Here is a 23,623-nt window from a genome sequence, read left to right on the forward strand (position 1 = left end):
TGGTGCATCACTAACAGTCGGTGCCGCTGTCGGTACCATCTTGGTCACTGGTGCCGCGGCTAGCATATTTTCTATTGCTAGTGTCGTGATCCGGCATGGCTGCTGTGGTTTCTGTCAGCACCATACTTTTCTTCAGCACCACTGAGTGTGGTGGTGCTGCAGTTGTCGTTGACCGTTAGTCAGGCAGTTTCTGTACTGTATTTTATGCGGTACCGTGCTGGAGGATGATAGTTTTTGTAAGTTGCTCAACTCTTCATCAGGATGTTTTAGGTCCTTAAGTGGCTCTGACCGAATTATACCTGAGAATCCTTTTGCCTCTTTGGTACTTGGTTTGGGGGACAGTCTCTTAGGTGAACGCTTTCTTTTTGTCACAGAGCTAGACGTAGGAGATAAGGCTCTTTTCTTTGGTTTGCATTCTGAGTCAGGCTTGTCCAGTCCCGGGTCAGATGAGGGTCTGAGGGATTTTTCCATTAGAATTAGCTTCAATCTCAGGTCTCTGTCCCTCCTGGCCCTTGCTTTCATATTTTTACAGTGTGTACACTTTTGTGGTACATGGGTTGCACCCAAGCATCGTACGCAGAGTGAGTGTCCGTCTGACCACTGGCTTAGCCTCTCTACAAGAGGTGCATCTTTTGAAACCAGGGAAACCTGGTATGTCTTATTCCTATGAACTCTGCTACTTGGAGCAAAAAATATATTTTTTTTAAAAAACAGGAAAGTAACTAACTGTCTAAAAGAGACTTACCGATGACTAAACCAAGCTAATAATTAACTCTAAAACTGCTAACAAGGAAAAAGTTTAACTGCTGGTAATGTTTCATCTTGGACCGTGGATGGTTGAGAAGGAACTGAAGAGGTTGGGTCGTGCGCACACTAGAAGATGCGCCAACAGCATCACGAGACAAGAGCTGTGCGTGCGCGACCCAAGTGAATACTGCTGAGAAGATCTCCAATCAAGGGTGCGGGACATGACAACACCTAAAGAGGAGCACCCACAGATACATCACTCAAAGAAGAAGGAGGGATTTAAATAAACTAAAGGGTGTACCCCAATGCAATGGTGCTTAGCACCCACTGGTCCAATGTTATAGCCACCCAGGCAGCAGGTAGGGTAAAAGGCGGTTTGAAAAGAAGGGGAGGTTTGGATCCTGAATCAAGTCTGTTAGGCTGCCCCTGGGTGCACCTTCAAAAGGCCTGTCTGTCCCCTGCTAGGTAGCGGCTTGAGCCTGATTGTGAAGTGCTGGTAGGGGATTGACCTTGATGGTGCTTATAGCCTCTGTTCTTTTTCCTGTAGGGCTCGCTCCTGACACAGCCCACAACTGCTGTGGTTGCTGGGGCCTGAAGTGCTTCCTGGAAGCTGATGGCATGTATAGGCAGGGCCGTCCCTAAGGGGCTATGGGGCCCGGGGCAAAGCCGGGGTCCTAGCGGCAGCCACCCACCTCCCGCCTAGTCCTGGCGCATAGCCAGGAGGCAGATTGCAGCCACCTGTCTCCCTCCTGGTCCTGGCACAAAGCCAGGACCCTGGCGGCAGTTGCCTGCCTCCCGGCCAGTATTGGCATGAAGCCAGGACCCTAGTGGCAGCCGCCCGCCTTCCGCTGGGTCTCAGCACACGGCCAGGAGGAGAGTTGCATCTACCTGCATCCCACCTGGTCCTGGCACAAAGTGCTGGGTCCCAAGAGGTCACCCCGATTCGCTGTACCCTAGGGGTGACTCTGTGCATAGGCCTGAGTGGAGTGTGGCCCTACAATCTTTCAACCCATGTAGTCTGGCGTCCACTTGATTGGAAAACAGGGCTGCACCATTGAAGGGGAGATCCTAGATAGACTGTTGGACCTCAGTGGACAGGCCAGACGATCGGAGCCATGAGGCCCTTCTTATTGAAGCAGCTGACGCCAATGTTCTGGACACCGAGTCGGCCATGCTGGATGTTGTCTGGAGAGAGGCTCAGGCTTCTGTTTCACCCTCCTCCAACATAGCAACAAACTCCTGCCTGGACTCCTGGGGCAGGGAGTCAGAGAATTTAGCCATGGAGTGCCATATATTATAGTCATATCTCTCCAGCAAAGCTTGCTGATTTGGTATGTGCAGCTGCAGGCTAGCAGTCGAATAAATCTTTCTGCCAAAAAGGTCAAGCTTCTTTGGTTCTTTATTTTTGGGGGTTGAGCTTAACTGTCCCTGCCTGTCTCTTTCATTGGTGGCTGACACCAACAACAACCCCAGTAATGGGTGAGAGTACAGATATTCAAATCCTTGGTGGGCACATATTTTTTCTCAGCCCACTTGCATGTAGGGGGCAGAGAGAAAGGGGTTTCATGACTCCCTTGTGGATGGGAAGATCCACTCTAGAAGGGGCTGCTGCCGCCAAGAAGTCAACAAGTGCATCAGCAGGCTCCTTTAGCTTCTCCGCCTCCAAGCATAAATTTGTGGCTATCCTCTCAAGCAGCTCTTGGTGCACTCTGAAATTGTCTTGTGGGATCGTGGACGAGGGTCCTGCTACTGCTTCATCTGGTGATGATGTGATGAGGCAAGTAAGGGTGGAGTAGGTAACTATTCCTCCCCAGCAGGAGTGGCCTCTCCTAGGACTACTGCTGTTGCCTACGCAGCTTAGTCCGGCTCCTCATCCAAGTCTGGAGGCGGGTGTGACACTGTCGCCGAGCATCTCTCAGATGCTCCAGAGAGAGACTGTTGCACTTGTAACCCTGGGACAAATCCCCATGGGTTCCAGAACTTCCATGGTCCAGGCCATTGCACCGGTGACCACAAGCCCGCGGGGAAAGCTGCAGCCATGGCTGGGTTCACTTGACCCTTGGGCAAGGCAATCTCCTCCCATTCCAAGTCCAAAGGGTCCTCTCCGGGTGACCATGGCAATGCCAACCTGGTCTCCACCTCTACTGTAGCGGGAGGTATGGCATCTCAGTCCCGGGGAGCAGTACCGGGACTCTGGAGATTGATAGCAGCACTCTGAGGACCGAAGACATGGCTCTGGGGATCGGTGCTGAGATTCTGGTGACTGGTGTTGTGGCACCAAGGACTGGTAGTGGGGGTCTGGCAATCAGTACTAGGAATCTGGCTGTCGGTGGTGGTTCTTTGGAGACCAGTAACAGGGTCTTGGCAACCGCTGTCAGGGCATCAGTGACCGATGAGAGGCTAGAGAGCAGCATCGAGGATCTCTGCGGAGCCCCCTTTGTGGGCTTGCCCTTGGACAGCCCTTAGTTGACTGCACTGGCATGGGATCCTGGCATGGGAGGTCTCTTCCCAAAGAGTGGGAGGCACAAGGAGTGAGAGTAAGTCCTTGGCTGCTTGAAAGGCCTCGGGTGTCGATGGCACTGCAAGGTGCCAAGTACCCCTACTGCTCCCAGGAGTTGGAGGTGGGTCCCAGATAGGACTGGGAGCTTTTTGGGGTGAGGCTGTAGCATGTAGCCAATCTGAGTTCCGGAGAAGAGGAATGGCCCGGCTCATCCCCTGCTCCCTTTTCATCCTTCTTAGGGGCCAGAGAGTGCCCTCTTCTGGCATGCAACTTCTTATGACATTTCTTTGGCACCAAGGATGGTGACCAATCCCAGGATGAACTTGGTGCTGGTGGGGCACTTGGAGTCGATGCCGACATGCTGGGCACTGAGTCTGAACCTCTTGGCTTGGCATCCAGTCTAAGAGCGGACTCAATCAGGAGCGCTTTTAATCTGATGTCCCAATCCTTCTTAATGTGTGGTCTGAAGTATCTATAGATCCTGCACTTATCCCAGACGTGGGTCTTACCCATGTATTTTAAGCAGCTCTGGTGAGGATTGTTCACGGGCATGGGCTTCTTACACAAAGTGCATGGTTTGAAGCTCGGGGACCGGGGTATGCCCCATCCCTGAGGTTATGTCCCCCATGGGACTAAACTACAACTATTTCTAAACTACAGATCCTAACTAATTAACTTATCTAACAGAACTACATACACTAAAGCTAGAGAAGAAACCACTGGTAGAATGCTTGCCAAGGCAAGGATGTTCCAGCACTGTCACGGGCAGCAAGAAGGAACTGAGAGGGAGGCGGGGCTGGTGTTGCCCCATACATGCACTACTGCAGAGGGTGCTAGAGCCAGCCCTACAGATACCACTGAGGGAAAAATCTCCTGCACCAATGCATGTGGCGCGCGCGCACGCACGCACACACACACGCACGCACACACACACGCACGACATGGAAAGGACATGTGCAAGCACTCAAAGAAGAATTTTTCAAGTTATTCCCTGTACTTATCCAAAGTGTTCACTAAACATTCTTCCAGCAGTCTACCACAACTCCCCACTTAATATCATATTGTGATGTCTTTCAGTGATACTAGAAAAATCATGGGCTAATTTCATCATTGGTCTAATTCCACTGAAATATTGGCATTATACTAGGAATTAATTTGGCTGCCTGTGTATTATAGCAAATGGAAAAATAAATCAATAAAACGTTATGATTGAGAAATAAGTCACACAAAATCTGGCAATCCAAAAAGTTAGTTTCTAACACAACATTGACTCAGTCACATGGAGCTCAACTCAATGGCTGCTGAAATCAGTGAGAATCGTTCTAATACTTCAGTGGGAGTTGGACTAGATTCATTGTGCATCCTGTGCTCCTTTGTATGCAGTGATTTAGGGAGACTTTCCTTATTCAGTATTTACTTGCACTTTGAATTGGACATTGTTTTTCAAAAATGTATAGGACAGACTAAAATTCCACCCAGCTTTGTTGTGTTCACATGTGCCATATCAAGAGAAAATGGGTAGAGAATGTAATTATTTAAAAACTCTTGTTAATAAAACATTAAAGGCATGATTCAATTAAGTTTTTTAAATACTTATAATTCGTCCCACTCAAAATAGACTTTGACTGGAACAAGTTCTGAGCATTTTAAAAAAAACATAATAGACACCCAAAGGGACTCTGTCCCTGACAAATTTCAAGTTCTGGCATCTCAGTGAGAAGAGCTAAGATTACTGAAAAATAGCTACAATTGTTTTATGATGTCAAAGGTGTATTTCCTTCTCTCCCCCTGCTGTCTTCAGTCTCAAAAGCTGCTGAACCATTTTGGCTCAAGCTGTCAGAAGCATTTCATTCTCATTCAGAAACCAGACATGAAAAATAATAAAATGAAAAGATTAAAGGTTAAGTAAGTTATAAACAACTGACATGGCCCTTTAGAATGCTAAATGCTTAGGAAAAAATGGTTACCTATCTTTCCGTAATTGTTATTCTTCAAGATGTGTTGCAGATCTCCATTCCACTGAAAGTGTGTGTGTGTGACTCGTGAACAGTTATTGGAGAATTTTCCTTCAGTAATACCCATTGGGGAAATGTGAGCACCCTTTGGTACTTGATGCCACTGCATGCAGATATAAAGTGCTATGCTGCCCCTGACCTCTCTCAGTTCCTTTCTACTGGAAAGACTCTGATAGATAGTCGAAGGAGAGTGGGTCACAGAGTGATATGTGCAACACATTTTGAAGAATAACAGTTAAAGAAAGATAAGTAACCATTTTTTCTTCTTCAAGTGATTGTACATTTCCATTCCACTGTAGGTGACTTACATGCAGTTTGAACTGGAAGTGGGCTTAGAGTTGACTTGAACAAGGATTGTAGCACCACTTGTCCAAATCTGGCATCTTCGCTAGACTGATGAGAGATGGCATAGTGAGAGGCAAATGTATGGAGTGATGACCAGGCTGTCACCCTACAGATATCCAGAATGGGAACATGGTTGAGAAAGGCTGCAAAAGTCGACTGAGATTTGGTTAAGTGACCCATCATTTTACTTGGAGGTGCAACATCAGCCAATGGGTGGCACAAATGAATACAGATGGAAATCCAGGCAAAGATCCTCCGGGTAGAGATTGAGTGGCCCTTTACTTTATCTGAAATCACAAGGAAGATTTGAGACAAGGACCTGCATAGTCTAATCTGATCCTGGTAAAAACCAAAAGCTCTTTTAACATCTAGAGTATGGAGCTTTTCTTCCCCTTTATTTGAATGCAGCTTTGGAAAGAAAGTTGTTAAAAAAAAATCACTTGATTCATGTGAAATTTGGAAAACAATTTTAGACAAGAATTTAGGGTCAGGTCAAAGGAAAACTTTGGCTATGTCTACACTGAGGGCGGCAAAGTCACTGCCATCAGATCGACTTATCTGGATCGACTGAGCAGTCAGTGAAGACTCGCGCAGTTGATTCAGAAGTCGATGTACTAAAAGCACCTCCCCAAGTGGCATGGCGCTGCATCGACGGGAATGCGGTTCCCATTGACGCAGTGCAGGGAAGACGGCGCGCAGAAGAGAAGCACAGAAGTCGATGGGAGTTATGCAAAGTTAGAGTAAACTCATTCCGAGATTGTCAGCCATGATGCATCCATGCTATCAGGTAGAGGATGTGAAGGATATAAGGGCTGAAGGAGGTGGCTGTGGTCCTGGGAGATCATATCCACATGTCTCAGGAGCAACAATGGAAGTCTGACTGATAGGGCTAGCAGAGTCAAAAACCAATAAGATATTAGAATAAGGTGAGTGGAATCTTGCTTGACTTTGGATAAAACTTTGGGCAGGAGCAGAAATGGAGGGAATGCATACAGCAGGTCTTTTGATCAGGGTAGGAAGAAAGCATCTGTCAGTGAATCCAGGCTGTGACCCATACAGGCACAAAAAAGATGATATTTTTTGTTTTCTCTTGGGGAAACAGGTCCAGTTGAGGAGTTCTCCATTGCTGGAAAATGGAATTGGACACATTAGGTCAAAGAGACCACTTGTGGTGACATGTGAACGACCTGCTCAGGCAGTCTGCCAGAATATTTTGTGCTCCCTGAAGGTAAGTAGTTTTCAGGTTGATGGAACTGGCAATGGAAAAATTCCAAAGGATTGCCTCCTGGCATAACTTTGTCGATCAACACCCCACCCTTGCTTGTTTATATCGTTGATATAATCTGTGTTCTCCATCAGTACCAACAAATTCCACCTCCTGATATGTGGAAAGAATATCATGCAAGCCCGATGGATAGCTTGGAGCTCCCTGATATTTATATGGAGATTTAGATCCTGAGGAGACCAAAGGCCCTGAGTCTGAATGGGAGTTCCTCATTCTAAGTGAGTTCCCCAACCTAGATTTGATGCATCTGTGATTAGGGTGAGAGTCTACTAAGGAAGGGAAAGGGAACTCTCTCACAAATGTTCATAGATTCTACCACCAGTCCAGGGAAGACAAGACCAGAGCAGGTACTTGAACCACTGCAAGTATATGTTGACAAGCTGGTGAGTACACTGAAGCTTATCCAACCCTGTAGATATCTGAGTTGTAGTCTGGCATACTGCACCATGTAAGTGCATGCTGTCATGTGTCCTAGAAGCTTGAGGAAGTTCTGAACTGTGGTGACAGGGTGCACCTTTAGATCTAGAGCAATGACCTGCATTATTTGGAACCATGGCTCCAGCAGGTAAGCCCAGGCCTTTGTAGAGTCCAGGACTGCCCAATGAATTCCATTCTTTAAACAAGAGACAAGATGGATTTCTCTGTATTGATTAGGAGTCCCAATGCATCAAAAGTGTTTGAATAATGGCTATGCTGGAGGATACCTGAGATTTGGTCCGGCATCTTACTATACAGTCATCTAGGTAAGGAAATACATGGACTCCTGACCTTTGCACGGAATGCTGCTCCAAAAGCCATGCATTTCATGACTACGGTAGGGGCTGCTGTTAGTCCAAAAGACAGTACTACAAATTGGTAGTGGAATTTGCTGACCATGAATCTGAGGCCTAGTCTACACTTACCCGGTACCCATTCAAAGTGGGTACCCATTCAAAGTGGGAAGATTCCGATGGCAGACGAAGCATAGACTTCATAACCAGGTTCTCGAGGCTGACAGCTGTGTCCTTTTTCAAGAAGTGTTTGAAACCTCTATAAATGTGCATTTGTCACTTACATGAACCTCTCACAGATACTTAAGGAAGCTGGGTGGTCATTCACTGACGTAGACCTCTTACATGAACAACAGGCCTTGAAGCCAAGAGAACAGGGTATTAGTTTGGTACCAAGCCAAGTACCCAACTGGACACTGGTAACCCTATACTAAAAAAATACTAATCTAAACTTATAACTATTTACAAATATTTTATACAAGACTAAAAACTAACACTACAGATACTATATGCACTAATGGAGGGTAGATAAATAGATACAAAGATCACAGCTCCAACCACCACCATCACTAGCAATAGGAAGGAACTGAGAAGGTCTGGGGACCGTGTGGCCCTTTATATCTGCGTGCAGTGGCATGAAGCACCAGAGGGTGTTCATGCTGGCCCAAAGGGTATTGCTGAGGGAAAAAATCTCTTACAACTATGCATGAGGCATGTGCACACATACTGTGGAATGGACATGTGCAATCACTCAAAGAACATTAATTCCAGCTGTTTCTATGCATTCCAGCTACAATAAATACATTAATTTCCAGTTTCAGTAATTTTAATTTGTTGATATATCTCTAAATTCTGAGATATCCTATGTGATAATCACTGAGGGCCTGATTGATTCCACCATCCTTACTCAGCATAATGGAAGGTTACTGAAATGGGCCCTGAGTTTTTATATTGGGTAAAGCTCCCACCATTTAATTACATATATCTCATATAAAATTGGTTAAATGTCTTACAGCTAGAGCTGTCAAACACTGAAAAAAAATTAATTGTGATTAATTATGAGATTAAAAAAAATAATTGTGATTAATTGCAGTTTTAATTGCACTGTTAATACTGTAACAGAATACCATGTATTTAAATATTTTTGGATGTTATGGGGAAGTGTGTGTGTGTGTGAGTTTGAGGGAAGAGTGAGATTATGTATGTGTGAGAGAGAGAGACAGAGTGTATGTGCTGGGGGAGTGAGTGTGTTCAGTGCTCTGTCTCTTTCAGCAGAGCACTCACCAGCCTGAATGCTTGTTCAGATAGCAGCAGCTGCCAGCATCCAGGGCTGGATTAACGCAGAGGCTTTAGGGGCTGCAGCCCAGGGCCTCAGGCGAAGAGGGGCCTCGCAAAAATAAATCCATAATTATATACATGAAAAAATATATATTAAAAAAAAGTATGATCTATGGTTTGGGGAGGAAAGCAATCCAAGTCCAGGCACCTTTGTGCTCCCCATGGTGCACTCATTGGAGCCTCTTGTGGCATGGGGCAATTACGCTTCCTAAGGGAAGCTCTCTCCCTGCCCTCCCACACCGACCTGAGCCACCAATCCATCAGGTTCCAATCCCTCTTCCTGTCAACTTGGCTCGGCACTTACTGTGACAAGCAGCAGCGCCTCCAGCCCTCCGGCTCCAGGAAGCCACCCCATGGCCCACCCCCTGCATTGGCAACTGGCTTGGCAAGACTCTGTCTGGGCGGGTTCGGCTGCCAAGTCAGATTCAGCCGGGGCAACTGATACAATGGAGCCGCTGCATACGGGGCTGGCTGGGAAGGAAGAAAAAGGCAGTCCCGAGAGGTGGAGTGTAGGGCAGGGACAGCAACAGTGTTGTGTGGGAACATTCTCTTTCCTGGCGGGGCAGGGCTGCAGTAAAGTCCTGGGAGAGGTGACGGAGCGGGGCTGATACCCCCCACAGGCAGAGCCCTGGGAAAGCTCCTGTCCAGCCCCGGCAGGGGAAGACACAAATAAAGGGCGGGGGCGAGGAGAAAAAAGATTTATATACAGGGGCCCCACAAAATCTAATGGCCCCAGGCCCACAGGAAAGTTAATCTGGCCCTGCCAGCAGCTCCCACTCCTTACCCAGAGGCAAAATCACAGACAAGCTCCCCGTCCCCCTACCCCAGCTCAGCAGAGTCAGGGTACATGGGCAGGGGCACAGGGACACCCCAACACCAACCCCCCACCCCCACCCCGCACAGCAGAAAGGAGGCTTCCAGTCTCAAGCAGCTTGGCCGGGGGTGGCTCTAAGGCAAGGGGAGGGAAGGAAGAGAAGTGGTGGCTGCAGATGGCAGCAGAGGGAGAAGAGGGGCACCCATGCTCCAAAGGCACTCAATGATGTCCCCGAGCATGGTGCCCTGGTGTGTGATTAATGTGTTTTTAAAAAAGCACTAATTTGAGTTAATTACATGCGTTAACTGTGATTACTTGACAGCCCTACCCACAGCACATGCAATCAGTGTCATGCAGAAACCAAGGACTGCAGAATTGGACCCATATTTTATATCAATTAAATGCATGGAACATATTTACCTGAATTATATTTCAGACACTTATGGGTTTGGGTGGATTAACCAATTTTACCTGATGATTCACCTTCTTGTTCTGAAGAATTGTCAGTCTTTTCTGTGTGAACATAAATATTGATACCTATTAACACTGCGACACTATTTCCTTTGTTTATATATAATTTAGTGAATTATACTTTTAGAATGTTTTTACATAATTCATGTTTACACAACTCCAACTTCCATTCTTTCACAACTCACATCTCCCTACACCCAAGTCATTACCCATCCACCCTAATATCCCATATCCTAAATCCATTACAAAATATACAAATTTAGATAAAGTCCATGGCAAAGTATTGTAGCTGGATTGATTTGTGGAGGGTTATGCAGGTGTGTGAATTGGGCATGTGGTATGTGGAGAAGATATGGGAGGGACACAGCTGGTACTTAGCATGTGTGAACTGAGTATGAGTATGTGTGGTGAAGGGATTGGTCAATTATATAGTAAAAGTAAACTGGATTGTGAAGGTTGTGAGTTGAATTTGGAGGGAGTCTGAGACTGGCGTGGACATATGGAGATAGTAAGGTTAATCAGGTGTGCGCTTTCTGGAAGCGTAAGAGTTGCATATGAATCAACAGAATAAAGTCATTTGAAGCGTTGCCTGTGCATGAACTGCAGTCCTACTACTTTTTTTCCTAGCCATCTATGAGAAACTCCTATGCCAGAGAAAAAAAAGTGTATGGAAATACCAGACTTCCCATAAAAATGCATGCCTAATTCCTATCAAAGTCAATGGGATTTTTTTGCATATGGAGAAATGTAGTATTAGTATCAGAAGAACCTAACTTCACTGCTTTCAGAACAAACTACAAAACTCACTTTTTCAGTTTAGCTTTTCCACAACAACAACAAAGAAGGAGACTTAAAATATTCTGCCAGTGGATATGAGGAAAGGAGAAAGGGAAAGAAATATGTTTTCTTTTTTGAATTAAGGAACTTGGATACCACATAATCATTGTGGGACAAAATAGATAAGTATTTCTTTACCTTTGCTGCTGTCAGATTTTGTATCTCTACTCTGATCTTCTATGCTTCTTTCTTCCCCATGTGTAGTGGTCTCACTCTCTTCATACTCATCTGTTTCTTTGTAACTACCAGTTTCTTGGGCGTCTATTGCAGCTGTGAAATATCATTACATTTATAGATGTCTTATCAGAAGATAAAAACATTTCCTTGAAATTACTTTTTTGACCCTAATTTCAGTAACTATTCATCTTGAAGAACATAAATAGAAGTGAAAAAGTTAAAAATCAAAACAAAACAGAAAAAGCATTTAAAAACATTATACTGCACACTTGACATGAGCATCTTTATGATCTTGATAGAGTGCAAGGATTCTAAATATTGTCAAACAGAAATTATTTTTTGGAACACAGAATGTCCATGCAATATGATGAAATTGCTGGCTTCCTCCCCACAATTCAGCATGCTGGTAGCCTCCACGAAGCCAAGAATGCTAGCAGCAGAGGCTTGGACAACAGCAAGAGATGAAAATGCAACAGCTGCAACCACTGATCTCCTCCATGAAGTTAGAAATACCACCAGCCACCTTCATTATCCCCTCAACCCTCTTGTATAGAGACATCATCTTCCTTCCTCAATTTTCTTGAGACTGAGATCTGATGAGAAGTCGGTGCCCTCTGTACCTCTCTTTGTGTGCTGTCCCATGACAGCTTTGCTTTTTTGATCCCCATATGCATGATGGCCAAAAAAATAGAGCTGTGGAATTGAAGGTCTGGGGGATTATACTGGAGGTGTGAGCCTTTTGATCTCAGTTGTGATGGACATAAGGAGATAAAGCAAGAAGGGACTGATATCTGTGTGAAAACTAATTGTTTAATACCTATTAACTATCACATTAGTTCATCATGGGGTCTCATTTAAAAGCACAGGGCAGTGGCTAACAGTGACCCTAGTAGGCAGCTCATACTGTTTAGTACAGGTTGATGGCTAATAGAATCACCATGATCCATGTTTTAGTCATGGAGGAGGCTTTCTGGTAGTGATAAGTCTTGGCTAGGTGACTCAGCTGTTCTTGTTCTAGTCAGCCAATATGAGTTCCATGTAGAAAGGTTGTTGAAACACGTTTCATACTGACATTGTTTAGCTACATTCAGTGCATAAAATCACTAAAAAGAAAAGAAGAGTGAGGAAAGAGATGATTAATGGATATAGGACATTCTCATTAGTGGATTGATGTCTCAGAACCTTCAGCAAAGCTCCTCCAAATTTGAATGGATATTTTCATTGGTTACTAAAAGTACTCCTAAAAAAGAACAGCAGAATTATAGAAATACATTATCTACTCTACCAGTGTATCACACTTAATCTTGAAGACAGACCTACTCCCAGATGATTTTTCTCTCTGAGGGAATATTTTAAAATAATTTAATAATAAATCATAATAAAATAATTTAAAATAATAAAATATTCTTTATTATGAGTAGTTATGTTTAAGTCTCGAAACAGTAAATTAACTGAGGCTGGATATTAATTTCCTGATTATGTCTATAATTCAGTCTTCCCCAGTGGTTTGTGAGATCAAAATCTATGACACTAGAGAAGTTTTGAGTTCAGCCATTTTCTATATTTATAGATTGTGAGTGTTCTCTCATAATTATGAGTTCCAGAGGGGTAGCCGTGTTAGTCTGTTGTTAGCAAAACAGCGAGAGTTCTGTGGCACCTTAAAGACTAACAAATTTATTTGGGCATAAGCTTTCGTGGGCAGAAACCCACTTCGTTGGATGCAATGAAAGTTTATGCCCAAATAAATTTGCTAGTCTTTAAGGTGCCACAGAACTCTCGCTGTTTTTCTCATAATTATGTAACTTTCTTCTTTAGTTTATTTTATTTAAAAGAGATATAATTATTTCCTCATAACTGCCAATTAATTATTAACTATGCCTTTATTCTGATATCAAGCCAAGTTCTCAAAGATTTCATAATTATATCTAAAGGCAGAATTTGTCACTAGGTAATGACTTTTCTGGTCTAGATGTTTTTCAGGAATATGAAATGCTTTTTGGAAAGATACCTCTAAGTCTAGACTTAACCTCCAGTAAAATATTTAGTATCCTCTCGAAGTTTTCCTCATCATCTACATCTCTAATCCAGTTGTCTTCCTGCTTTGAAAATAGCATTGCTCAAGTTTTCTGGTTTCCTATTAAACCTGAAGGAACTGCAGACACACATATATTACTTCATAGGTATTCGTTTGGCTGGCAGTCTGGAAAATGCCAGTGTTCTAAAGATTTAAAAGGTATTTTTCCTTGATGCTTCAGAATTCTGGCACCACTGTCTTCTCAGTGCGGTGTCACCATATTTATCAGATAGAAGCCTGTAATGGCACACTCTTGCCTTGAGTAGCATCCCCTGGTGTCAGGGTACAATGTTGCCAGGGGTCCTCATCTATGGTGCCCCCTGGAGGTCATTTCTTCAGTTCTGCCATGGCCTGTCTCCCTCTGGGTCTTCCATGGTCTGGCCCTCTGACCAAGTCCCAAAAAAGTTCACTCCCCTTCTGGGGTAATAAAAGGTCCAATTCAAAGTCCAAAACAAATGCCCAAACTAATAGTTTTTTTGCCCTTCTTGGGCTCCACCGAAGTCCTCTGATGCTTGGTCTCTTCTCCTGGCCCCTGCAGAGCTTCTTTTATCTTGGTTCTTCCCCAGCAGAATCTCCCACTGCCTCCCTTTCCCAGGAACTTGAGAATTTCCCTTAGGGATCTCCCTGCTCCTTGTAAGCCCTATCTCAAGGCTCCCTCTCCTACCCCACAGGAGATCCTACTCTCTCCCTGTGAGTCTCTTCTATTTTCTGTTCCCTTGAAATACTATCCCCAGGATGGTTTCCCTGGACTCCTGACCCCTTGTTCCAGGGACTCACCACAGGAGTTAGCTGTGATTCAGCTCTCTAGCCACAGCCAGCTCCAAACTACTGGGCCTTTCCCCTACAGGAGAGTCCTGCCTCCTATGCATTTTCCCTGCATCTGAGTTCCCCGTTCTATTTAAAGAGTCCATTTTCTGATCCTCCACAGCTGGGTCAATCTTTCTAAATAAATTCCATTATGCACAACTGGAGTCACTATTTAGCCCTATATTAGCTCTATATTGCTGGCTCACCATTGAGCATGAGGGATACCTGCTAAATCGTGAGCAAGGCTGAGCACAGCTTGCCTCAAAGGGCCAGCCAGCCTGTGACAGTGCCAGGTAGGAATGTCTAGTGGGTCACAGCCACTTGCATGGCTTTCCAGCACAAGGGGAACACAGTGCCTTCCTGCTTGATTGTGTAAAACATGATTGTCCATTTGAGCCAGAACTGGAGCTGGTCAGAAACTGGAATTCCCAGTCTGAAAGAAATTCTGAAATTTTAAAAAATGAGTTTCAAAATGGAACAAAGAAACAAAATGTTGAAATTTCCTGTTGAGCAGGAATTCCAAAATTTAATTAAAAAAAAAAAAATCAAAATGACATTTTGTTTCAACCTTTTCAAAATGTATCTTAGGATCTCTGAGCTGACTGGTGCCCTGCCAGCCCATCAAGTAGGGAGTGGGCCAACTCAGGCAGCCTAGCAGCCCTGGTTCCAGAGTAGTACACCACACCTACAGCTGGTGAGCTTGGTAACCTCAGCTCCAAAGCAACCCACCAGGTGGACAGCCCTTGAGCTAGGAACCTCTGTAAAACCACGATCCCAGAAGCCTGCTAGGCAAGCTGCTGAGAAATGGAGAAGACATGGTACTGGGAATGATTTTTTGATGGAATACCAAAAATTTCCAGCAAAATTGAAATTATCACCTCTAAAATTTTGATTTTTCAGAAAGTGAATTTTGTACTGGAAAATCATTCTGATGAAAATTCCTGACCAGCTTTAATCAGAATCACATTTTGGATTATCAGGTTTCTGAAGTTCCTTAGTACATAATGACCACCCTCAACTCTAGAACATTTATCTTCAACGTTCCATCCTGCCATTTCCCTCAATGAATATAAGCTTCAATATAAGATCCTCAATGACTATAAGATTTTAGTTAATATTTAACATATGATGTCCTTAATATTCTAGTTACAGCTTTTCTGGAAAAGATTCTTATTGAAAGTAAAACTGTGGTAAAGAACACAGCTTAATATAACACAGCATAACCATAGAATAGACAAAACTGGGTAAAACGGTCAAGCTCAAAGAGAAATCCTATGCTTTGTGTACTTACTTTCCAGAACAACTTTACAACTCTATAACCACAATACCATTTATATGTGTTGATAGAGAGTTTAAAATATTTCCAAGTGGTAGTTGCTTTATTTAACTAATCTAAAAGCAAACAAGATAGCCCAAAAAGCTGAGAAAAACCTTATTCACCTTGCTCTTTTAACATTTTTTCTATTTCCAGCTTATTTTTCACTTTTGTAATAGCAACATCTATTGCATCAATTCGAGCTTGCTCAATGATTATTTCCTTTGCTTCTTCCTTACGTGGTTGAATAAGTTTGTCCATATCAAGAACCTAAGGAAAGTATTTGAAAACATAAGAATAAATCTAAATAACAAAATGTTAATAAAATTTGATACATAGATAAACATATGCACAGGTGTAGACACAAAGAACCCAATTCCACTGTCAGTTACGGTACTGTAAATTTGGAGAAACTTCACAGATTTCAGTGAAAGCAGCATTGTCTCATGGTTTGTTTGTGCAATGAGTCATTTTCAAGTTGTTACAAATTTTTCTTCTCTTGTATGCAAAACTTAAGACACAGACTCCCCACACAGTAATGTAAATAACTTCGGCACATAACTGACAACTATCTTCCCAGTAAGGAAAAATGAGGAGTATCATAATTATAACCTCTAGAATAGATTGCTTTCCTGTAACTAGATTTCATCAAATTACTGTATTTCTTCCACAAATCCATACATTTTGAATGTGTAAGCTAATGACCCACTAAGAACATAAATCTAACTAAATGGCTCCTAAGCTTCAGTATTTCCTTCAAGAAGATATGTAGTGGTAGAGAAGTGTGAGTCACTGGTTCCACCAATAGAGCTGACCAATCAATCATTTCCACCAGGTCTGGTGAGGGTTTTGGCTGGAGAGGGATCTGCAGGGTTTTGGCTCCCTTAGCATCTATAAAGCTGGCAGCAGTCTCAGAGTCTATCATTGCTACTTATGGAGGGATCTGCTACACCTGCTCCAAGACCTGCAACTGCAGAAGCAACTGAAACCATAGGAAGATACCATGGTTCCCAGGTTGGGTTTGCTTGAAGGCGGCGGGATGGTTCCAGAGCATGGAGCTCTGGTCGTGCCCAGGCCATACCCATCTACTAGGCTGACTCATGTTGCAGGGACCGTGCAGACCCAAAATAGCTCAGCTGGATGTGCTTGATGGTTAAGAACACTTCTGGTCAATCACTGCAGAATGGATAGAGAAGTTCTCCCACAATACAACATAAACCAATCCGTAGAGTTGCTGCAGCTAGCAAGGGTGCTAAGAACCCTAGGATACATCCCCAGATGATACAGCATCATACACATATCAGTATACTACAGTACGGATGTGCTGGCTGGGTAAAGGGCAGGCATGAGATGTTTGTGCTAATGCAGTGTAGATGCTCAAAGGTGAACTTGGAAAGCATGGGTTTGCATGCATAGGTACACAAATATAGGTTTACTATGCAGTATAGACATAGTCATAGGGGAACGAGTGGGTGGCACAAATCACTACTTGAGATCAGACATATTGATAACCTCACATCAAACTGCTGTATATTTTATACTAAAGACAATATGAACAACGTGTACTACTTTTAAACAGAAGAAGAGCATATGTATGGCATTTTACAGATCTAACATCCTTCCTATTATTCAAATAATATTTTAAAAGCTAGAAGTCTAATCCTACAAGTTACTTAAAAATATTTGCATATACCCACCTTTCCTTTGTATTTGTTTGCAATCAAGTTACAAAGAGTTGTTTTCCCAGACGATGGAGGTCCAAATACTAGTACTTTACAAGGAGGAAGTGGCATAGGTGGTAGCAGATATGGACGTGGATTCAACATAAATGCTCTCAATGCTTCTTGAGATGAAAGTAAATACATTTTACCTAGGAAACTTTAAAAAATATTGAAAACTATAGATGATTAATCTTAAAAAATAAATCTAACACCCAAAGCATACCAAATTCTGCTTACCTGACAGCTAAATCTGGAAGTCCCATTACAATGTTACCCTCTTTTAAAGCCACAGGACATGCTCGACCCCACCTGCTTCTACACCATCGGTATCTAGGTGCTATTAGTTTGATGGATGAAAGAGTTCGGAAAAGTTCATCCTGTTAACCCAAAACAACAATAAAAGTATACATACTTTTTTCTATATTTTGTATATGCCCTATTTTGTATGATTTATCATACTGAAATATTTTCTAAGAAATTGAGTACACCCTTTTTAAAAAATTGCTGCATTGTGCTTAGTAGTCATTTTAAAACCAAAATATGTGAATCCATTACATTTTTTCCAGACTAGCAGTACTCCACTTTTAAGGAGAGATTTTGATAGACCAGTAAAAGGGCCAGAGACCACTTGATAGTGTAATATTAATTATCATATTTCTTTCTAACATCAGCCAAAATCAGTAGGCCTTTCGGCAGGCCTGCACAACCATGGCATGACTAAGCCAGGAAGGGAGGGGAGCCTCTTGCTCAACCTTTGCCTGACCCTGCACCCCTCCCTGATGCTCTGGTGGATATGCTGGGATCTGTGTTTCAGGAAAAGATTAATAAGCTTATTTATGCATGCCCTCTGGGAGATGTTTGTCCGAGCCTCAAGGTATGTAGATTCTGTAGAAACAAACACATCTAGTTAATTAAGTACTCTGGCAAGGTTGAGGTCTAGCTTGAAACTGTCTGCCCAACAAGTTTTTTTTTCTTGACATGTTATTGTATATTAACAAGGACAAATGGAGGGGAGAGGCTTGGACACTTTGGGACCTCTTCTTGGACGCAGCTTCTGGATCCTCCAATGGCAGCTGGAAGATCAGGCCAATTGGAAGTGGTGTTTCTACTCGAAAGCCGCCCCAGACTTCAGTAATTATTAAGAGTTGAGGATTGGGGCGTTTTACTAACCTGTTGCGGACGTATATAAGTGCTTGAGCCTAAGTAAAGTATAGCTTTAAAGTAAGAGCACTCTCGTGTTGTGTTTGAGACTAAGTATAGCTTTGAAGTAAGAGCCCTTTTGCGTTACACTGTTTCTACCAGTCCATTTATCAGGTGGATGGCTGTGTCTCCGTTTGGCTTATTTCCTGACACCACCTCACACAAAATAAAGTTACCATGAGCTTTGGGTTGATAGAACCCTGGGTAACACACTGTAGGGAGTAACTACCTGAAATATTTCATTTTTACATTTTTAAACATAACCCTATTTTTTTTTTAATGGTTTTTATTCAAAATTAATATATATATTTTTAAAAGAGCATCAACTTATAGTATAACTTATATTATATCTTCAGACCTGGTATTACTAAAAGACTCAATCATAAACTAAAGGAAGTTTTAAAATGCTAATTTAAAGAGAGGAAATAAATCATAGGAGATTGGGAGAAAGTCCTAAATACATTGGGCAGTACAAATAATCCCTAGCTATGGAGATTTGTATTGGAAGGGCAAAGAGGGGACCAAAAGCTGAGGAGATGCAAAAACTTCAATTCTAGGCTTATGGAAATGACAATTATGATATATTAATCTGTTTGACAGAACTATTTGCAAGAGGTATAAAACAGAACCCAGAGGATGGGAAACATAGCCATTACAAAAATATCTTATTGCCTTTCTCTATACACAGGACTCCTACTCACTGACCATTCACAGGATCTGTTAAAGATGTATTCTGTGAAAATATGTTTTTTTCTGTAAGAGTAAGCATAGTCAGGAAGGTCTCACTAACTATTGCCCTATTAAAATCTTTGATGATCTGGTGACACAGCAGGGAAGATCACTATGTATACTTAAAAGTATAAAGGATGTTAAAGAATGTCATACTGGTGAGCCCTAATATTTATATGTATGTAAGACATCTGTGCTCTCAGTTGCACATAGAAAGGGCCCACAGAACTTACCTTTTTCAGTAGGGAGGGCTACTGAAATCACATACCATGATAAAGATAGAAGAAGTCAACACTAATCTACTTTATTTCTACTTTAATGTGGAAAGTAAAATGTGTCTGCTTTTAGCAACTGAGCACATAGGGTTTTTGCTTTTTGTTTATGAACAGGTATGTCAAAAAGCCTCCAGGGAAAGGATGGAAATGATATGAAACCAGCCTGCTGATAGGATTGTTATCCTTTGACCAACATTTTCTTTAAACAAATCTGTTTTTATGAAGGATTTTCTCTAGGTTTTTTTCAAAATAGTTCCAGTCCAAAGCCTTCTTTATCAGATCCAATCCTTTTTACTATTGACGGCATATTCTTCCCATACTTGTGTTATCTAGGAATGTTTACTAAAGCTCTGATCTGTACGTGGGAAGGTGTGAAACTCATTTTCTTAAATCCACTTCTTTGCCACATTAGCATACTACAGATGCTTCCACTGCTTGAATTTATAACCTTTGATGATAAAGCAGGGTGTTTAATGTAAAACTAAGTTATCATAGCAAAAGTACATACTATAAAGGATAATAAACAAATACTGTAATTACTAAAGGCAATCAAATTTATAGAAATGCAATATCACACTTACATTTTCCATCCCCTCTGAGAGCTCTTCTTCTGGATTTTGAAGTCTGGTTATAAGAGCTCCATTTCGAAGGCCCATGGATTGAAGCCGGGCTATCACTGACTGAAGAAAACAAATTCCGTTTAATAAATTAATATTTAAATTGCTTTTGTGATCTGAAAGGATCCTTGATGTGTTTGAAAATTATAACTTGGTATTTATATATTGCCAGTATACACAGCACTTCCCAGTAGTACAGCCAGGGGCCCTGTTACATATTCAGCAGAGTTCCCATTGGATGGTCAATGGGGACAGACCATGCAGAAACCCCTTACTCCAGCCCTAACCTTCCTGCCTCTCCTCATGCAGTGAGCCCCAGACTTGTAGATGTCTAGAGCTGGGTAGAGACAGATAATATTGCAAAGATTTTCTACTCATCAGGGAGAGGGAGAGACCTGTATGCAAAGGGTTTTCATTGTTTGTGATGAATGGGGTGAGGAGAGAAGGGAAATGATTTCCTTTGGAGATCTGTTTATAGACGTAGGAGTTAGTACTATTTTTTGTTATCCATTAATATTAAAAAGAGAAGCTTGTCAATGAGAATTAACTGATATTAAAATATATCTAAGATACTTCCTGTATCTAGGATAGGAGCTTGTATGTATGCACATATTCTTGAGATTAAAAGCAAATTTTGGCATGATGAATATAATGAGTTTTGCCATTATTCAGGAGTGGGTAGAAACAGACTGTGGGTATTATTACACAACCAGATGATCTTTAATATATTTATTCATACTGAATCTATCTATTTTAGTGTTTTGATACAAATGTGGGCCCCAATTCTGCAAACACACACACACTTAAATTTAAATCAAGTAGTAAAGTTAAGCATATGTGTAAGGGCTTACAGGATTGGGACCCTAATTTGTATTCAAGGGAGTGAGAATGTGGTAAAATGGCAGTGATGGATTGCTCTCCATGGGGTTGAAGACACTCGCCCATTTTTTTCATTTATACCTGCCCCTTGATGCCTCATGTTCCAATAACCAGCCATATGGCTGAAGCAGAGGACAGGACTACTATCATTGCTTATCAACGCCACTCTTTAATTAGGAGGAAAGTTGGCTATACATTGAGATGAGAATTTACCTTCAACTACAGGGGCTAAGCACACAGACTCTGTAGAACTTCTGGGAAATGGAAAATACGGTCCAGAAATTTAACCCACATCTCGCATTGCAATGCTAAGCAATGCCACGATGCCATTAAAAATGTCTGAATTATTTTTTAGGTTGAGCTATGCTAAAATAATAATGTACAACATATTTTATTGAATAATACTTGAAAAACAATAGTACAGTATATTCCCATTTATCCAAAACATCTGCATTATCTGAATCCTTTCTTGTCCCCTATGTATCTCATGCTGGGGGACAAGGAAGATATTTGGATAATGCGGAGGTTCAGATAATAAAGCAGTGTCTCCAGGCCAGGACTATGAGGAGGAGGACAAGCCCCCAGACACGGGAGAGGCCACCCTGTTACTGAATGGCTCCTGCAGCAGCGCAGGGAGCTCTTCACCCAGATGTCATGGCAGTGGTGGGGCTGTGACAACAGAGTTGCAGAGGGCTCCCTGCACTGCCAAAGAGCCAGTGACACAATCCCTACAGGCACAAGGTGAAGGCAAAGCTACAATCCTGGCAGGGCAGAGCAGAGTCCAGGCTGGGCGGAGGTGGGGGGCTGGAGGGAGAGGGTCTTGTGCCTGCAGGGATTGGGTATCACCAGCCCTGTGGCAGTGCAGGGAATCCTCTGAAACCCTGTTGTCATGGGAGGGAATGAGCAGGGCAGAAGAAAAATCCCAGTCCAGGACTGCAAGGGGGAGAGGAGGATAAGCTCCCAGCTGTGGGGCAGGCTCCCCTGCTGTTGAATGACTCCTGCCCTCTCCATTATCCAAACACTCGATTATCCAAATAAAATCTATGTCCCCCATGCTATCTGGTTAATCAGCAGTATAATGTAAATGCCTTTATAACGTTATCCATGCTAATAATGGTGTTTGGCAATTTAACAAATAATATTAAATGATGCCAATGATAACCTGATGCAACATGATATGGCTTGTTGCAAAACTGTGGAATGTATAGTAAGCATAGTCAAATTTCTTTTGGCGGTAACAAGCGGAACAGGCACCTCAAAGAAGAAGTTATTTTCTAGAACTAGTACCATGAGTTATAGAGCAATAACCAACACCATCTTAATAAAGAGGATAGGTACAGCACATGGGTTTCTTTTCTAGTAGAAATTGTCTTAGTTTATGTGCAGTGTACTTACTGCAAAGAGCTCATTTGGGTGCTTATTTCCATCCAGTTCAATAAGATACTGAGAATCTTGCTCAGCCATCATGTCCTGCATGTTTAAGAAAAAAGACACACATACACCCCTTAATTGAGTATAACCAACCAATTAATGACATTGGGTCTGATCCTGTTCCCATAGAAGTCAATAGCAAAACTCACATGAATTCAAATGGCAGCAGGATTTAGTCCATAGATTAAAAACAAACAGCATTTAGATTGACTAAAAATCATGGGGACAGTCTAAAATGGTGTTTGGGACTGATGGTCCATGGAGGCTTCTGGAAAGGAACTTCTATTTTAATAGAGAAAATTAAATATAGTGAGAATTTCAAAATTATAGTTACAGTGAGATCACAGATCAAATAAAAAATCATAGGTCAAACCCAAAATATTTTTAAAAATCTAGAGAAAATAATATTAAATATGATATTACCTCCAACTCCTAATAGTCTATAATATGACTTTCCACCCATAATAGTCTAGGTTGGCAAGGGTGACAGCCCTAATTGTCTTTAAATGTATCAGATGAGTTATAGACATAGCAGCCAGGGGACCTGAATTCTAATCTTGGTCCTGACGCTGAATTGCTATGGGAATTTGAACAATTTACCTTTCTTAGCTTCAGCTGCCTCATCTGGAAAATGGGGATAATTATGTTTATCTGCTTCATGGGATGTTGTGAGGCATAGATAAACAATACTTGTCAAATGCTAACTGCAAAGTATTGCTGCACCTTGTCCAGATTAGTGAGTCAGTATTTGAGGCATTGCCGGGTTGTTTCCATTAGAAAGAGAAACTGATGATAGAGTCTGGTATTTCTTTGATGAAATCACATTTATTTACAAAGAAGGTACACAAAGTTCTGTTTCCCTGAACACAGGAGAAACAAACAAGAGGAGTTTAGTTTCCTTGCTTACAATTTCCAAGCCTACCTTTCTAGCCTCTACTTTGCTCAAAAGAAGTTCTCTCACTTGGATTCCTCCCAGGGCCACACTGCCACTGCACTTCTGACTTTCTGCATGTGACTGCCACAGAAACACACAGCTCCAACCAAAGAATGCCCCAGCCCCTGTGTTTCCAATGAGGTCCAGGGAAACAACAATGAAACAGGAGGAGGAAGATCTCTTGAGAACTGTGGGGAGGAAGGTAGCAGGTCTGAAGAGAAGGGTCCTATTAGATACTGAGAGCTGCAGAGGCCTCTTCAATAGTGAGGGTAGCTATACTTCATATACTTCCCTACCTAGAACTATAGAAATATCATTAATTGGGCTGGGTATATAATGGAA

At 42.4% G+C, this 23,623-nt stretch overlaps 1 protein-coding gene across 1 annotated transcript in view; it reads right to left on the reverse strand.

Annotated features, from left to right (window-relative positions):
* Positions 1-23,623, reverse strand: part of AK9 (adenylate kinase 9) — a 168,975-nt gene that overhangs the window by 117,133 nt on the left and 28,219 nt on the right. The window contains exons 9-15 of the mRNA XM_067546583.1: positions 22,312-22,386; positions 20,002-20,100; positions 17,454-17,593; positions 17,193-17,373; positions 15,621-15,765; positions 11,261-11,392; positions 10,286-10,327 (exon numbers count right to left, since the gene is read on the reverse strand). Of these exons, the coding sequence (XP_067402684.1) occupies positions 10,286-10,327; positions 11,261-11,392; positions 15,621-15,765; positions 17,193-17,373; positions 17,454-17,593; positions 20,002-20,100; positions 22,312-22,386 (814 nt within the window). The remainder of the gene's footprint in view (positions 1-10,285; positions 10,328-11,260; positions 11,393-15,620; positions 15,766-17,192; positions 17,374-17,453; positions 17,594-20,001; positions 20,101-22,311; positions 22,387-23,623) is intronic.

Source organism: Emydura macquarii, unplaced genomic scaffold, assembly GCF_026122565.2.
Source record: "Emydura macquarii macquarii isolate MOO-44397 ecotype Brisbane River unplaced genomic scaffold, CSIRO-AGI_Emac_v2 contig_1146, whole genome shotgun sequence".
Lineage (NCBI taxonomy): Eukaryota > Metazoa > Chordata > Testudines > Chelidae > Emydura > Emydura macquarii.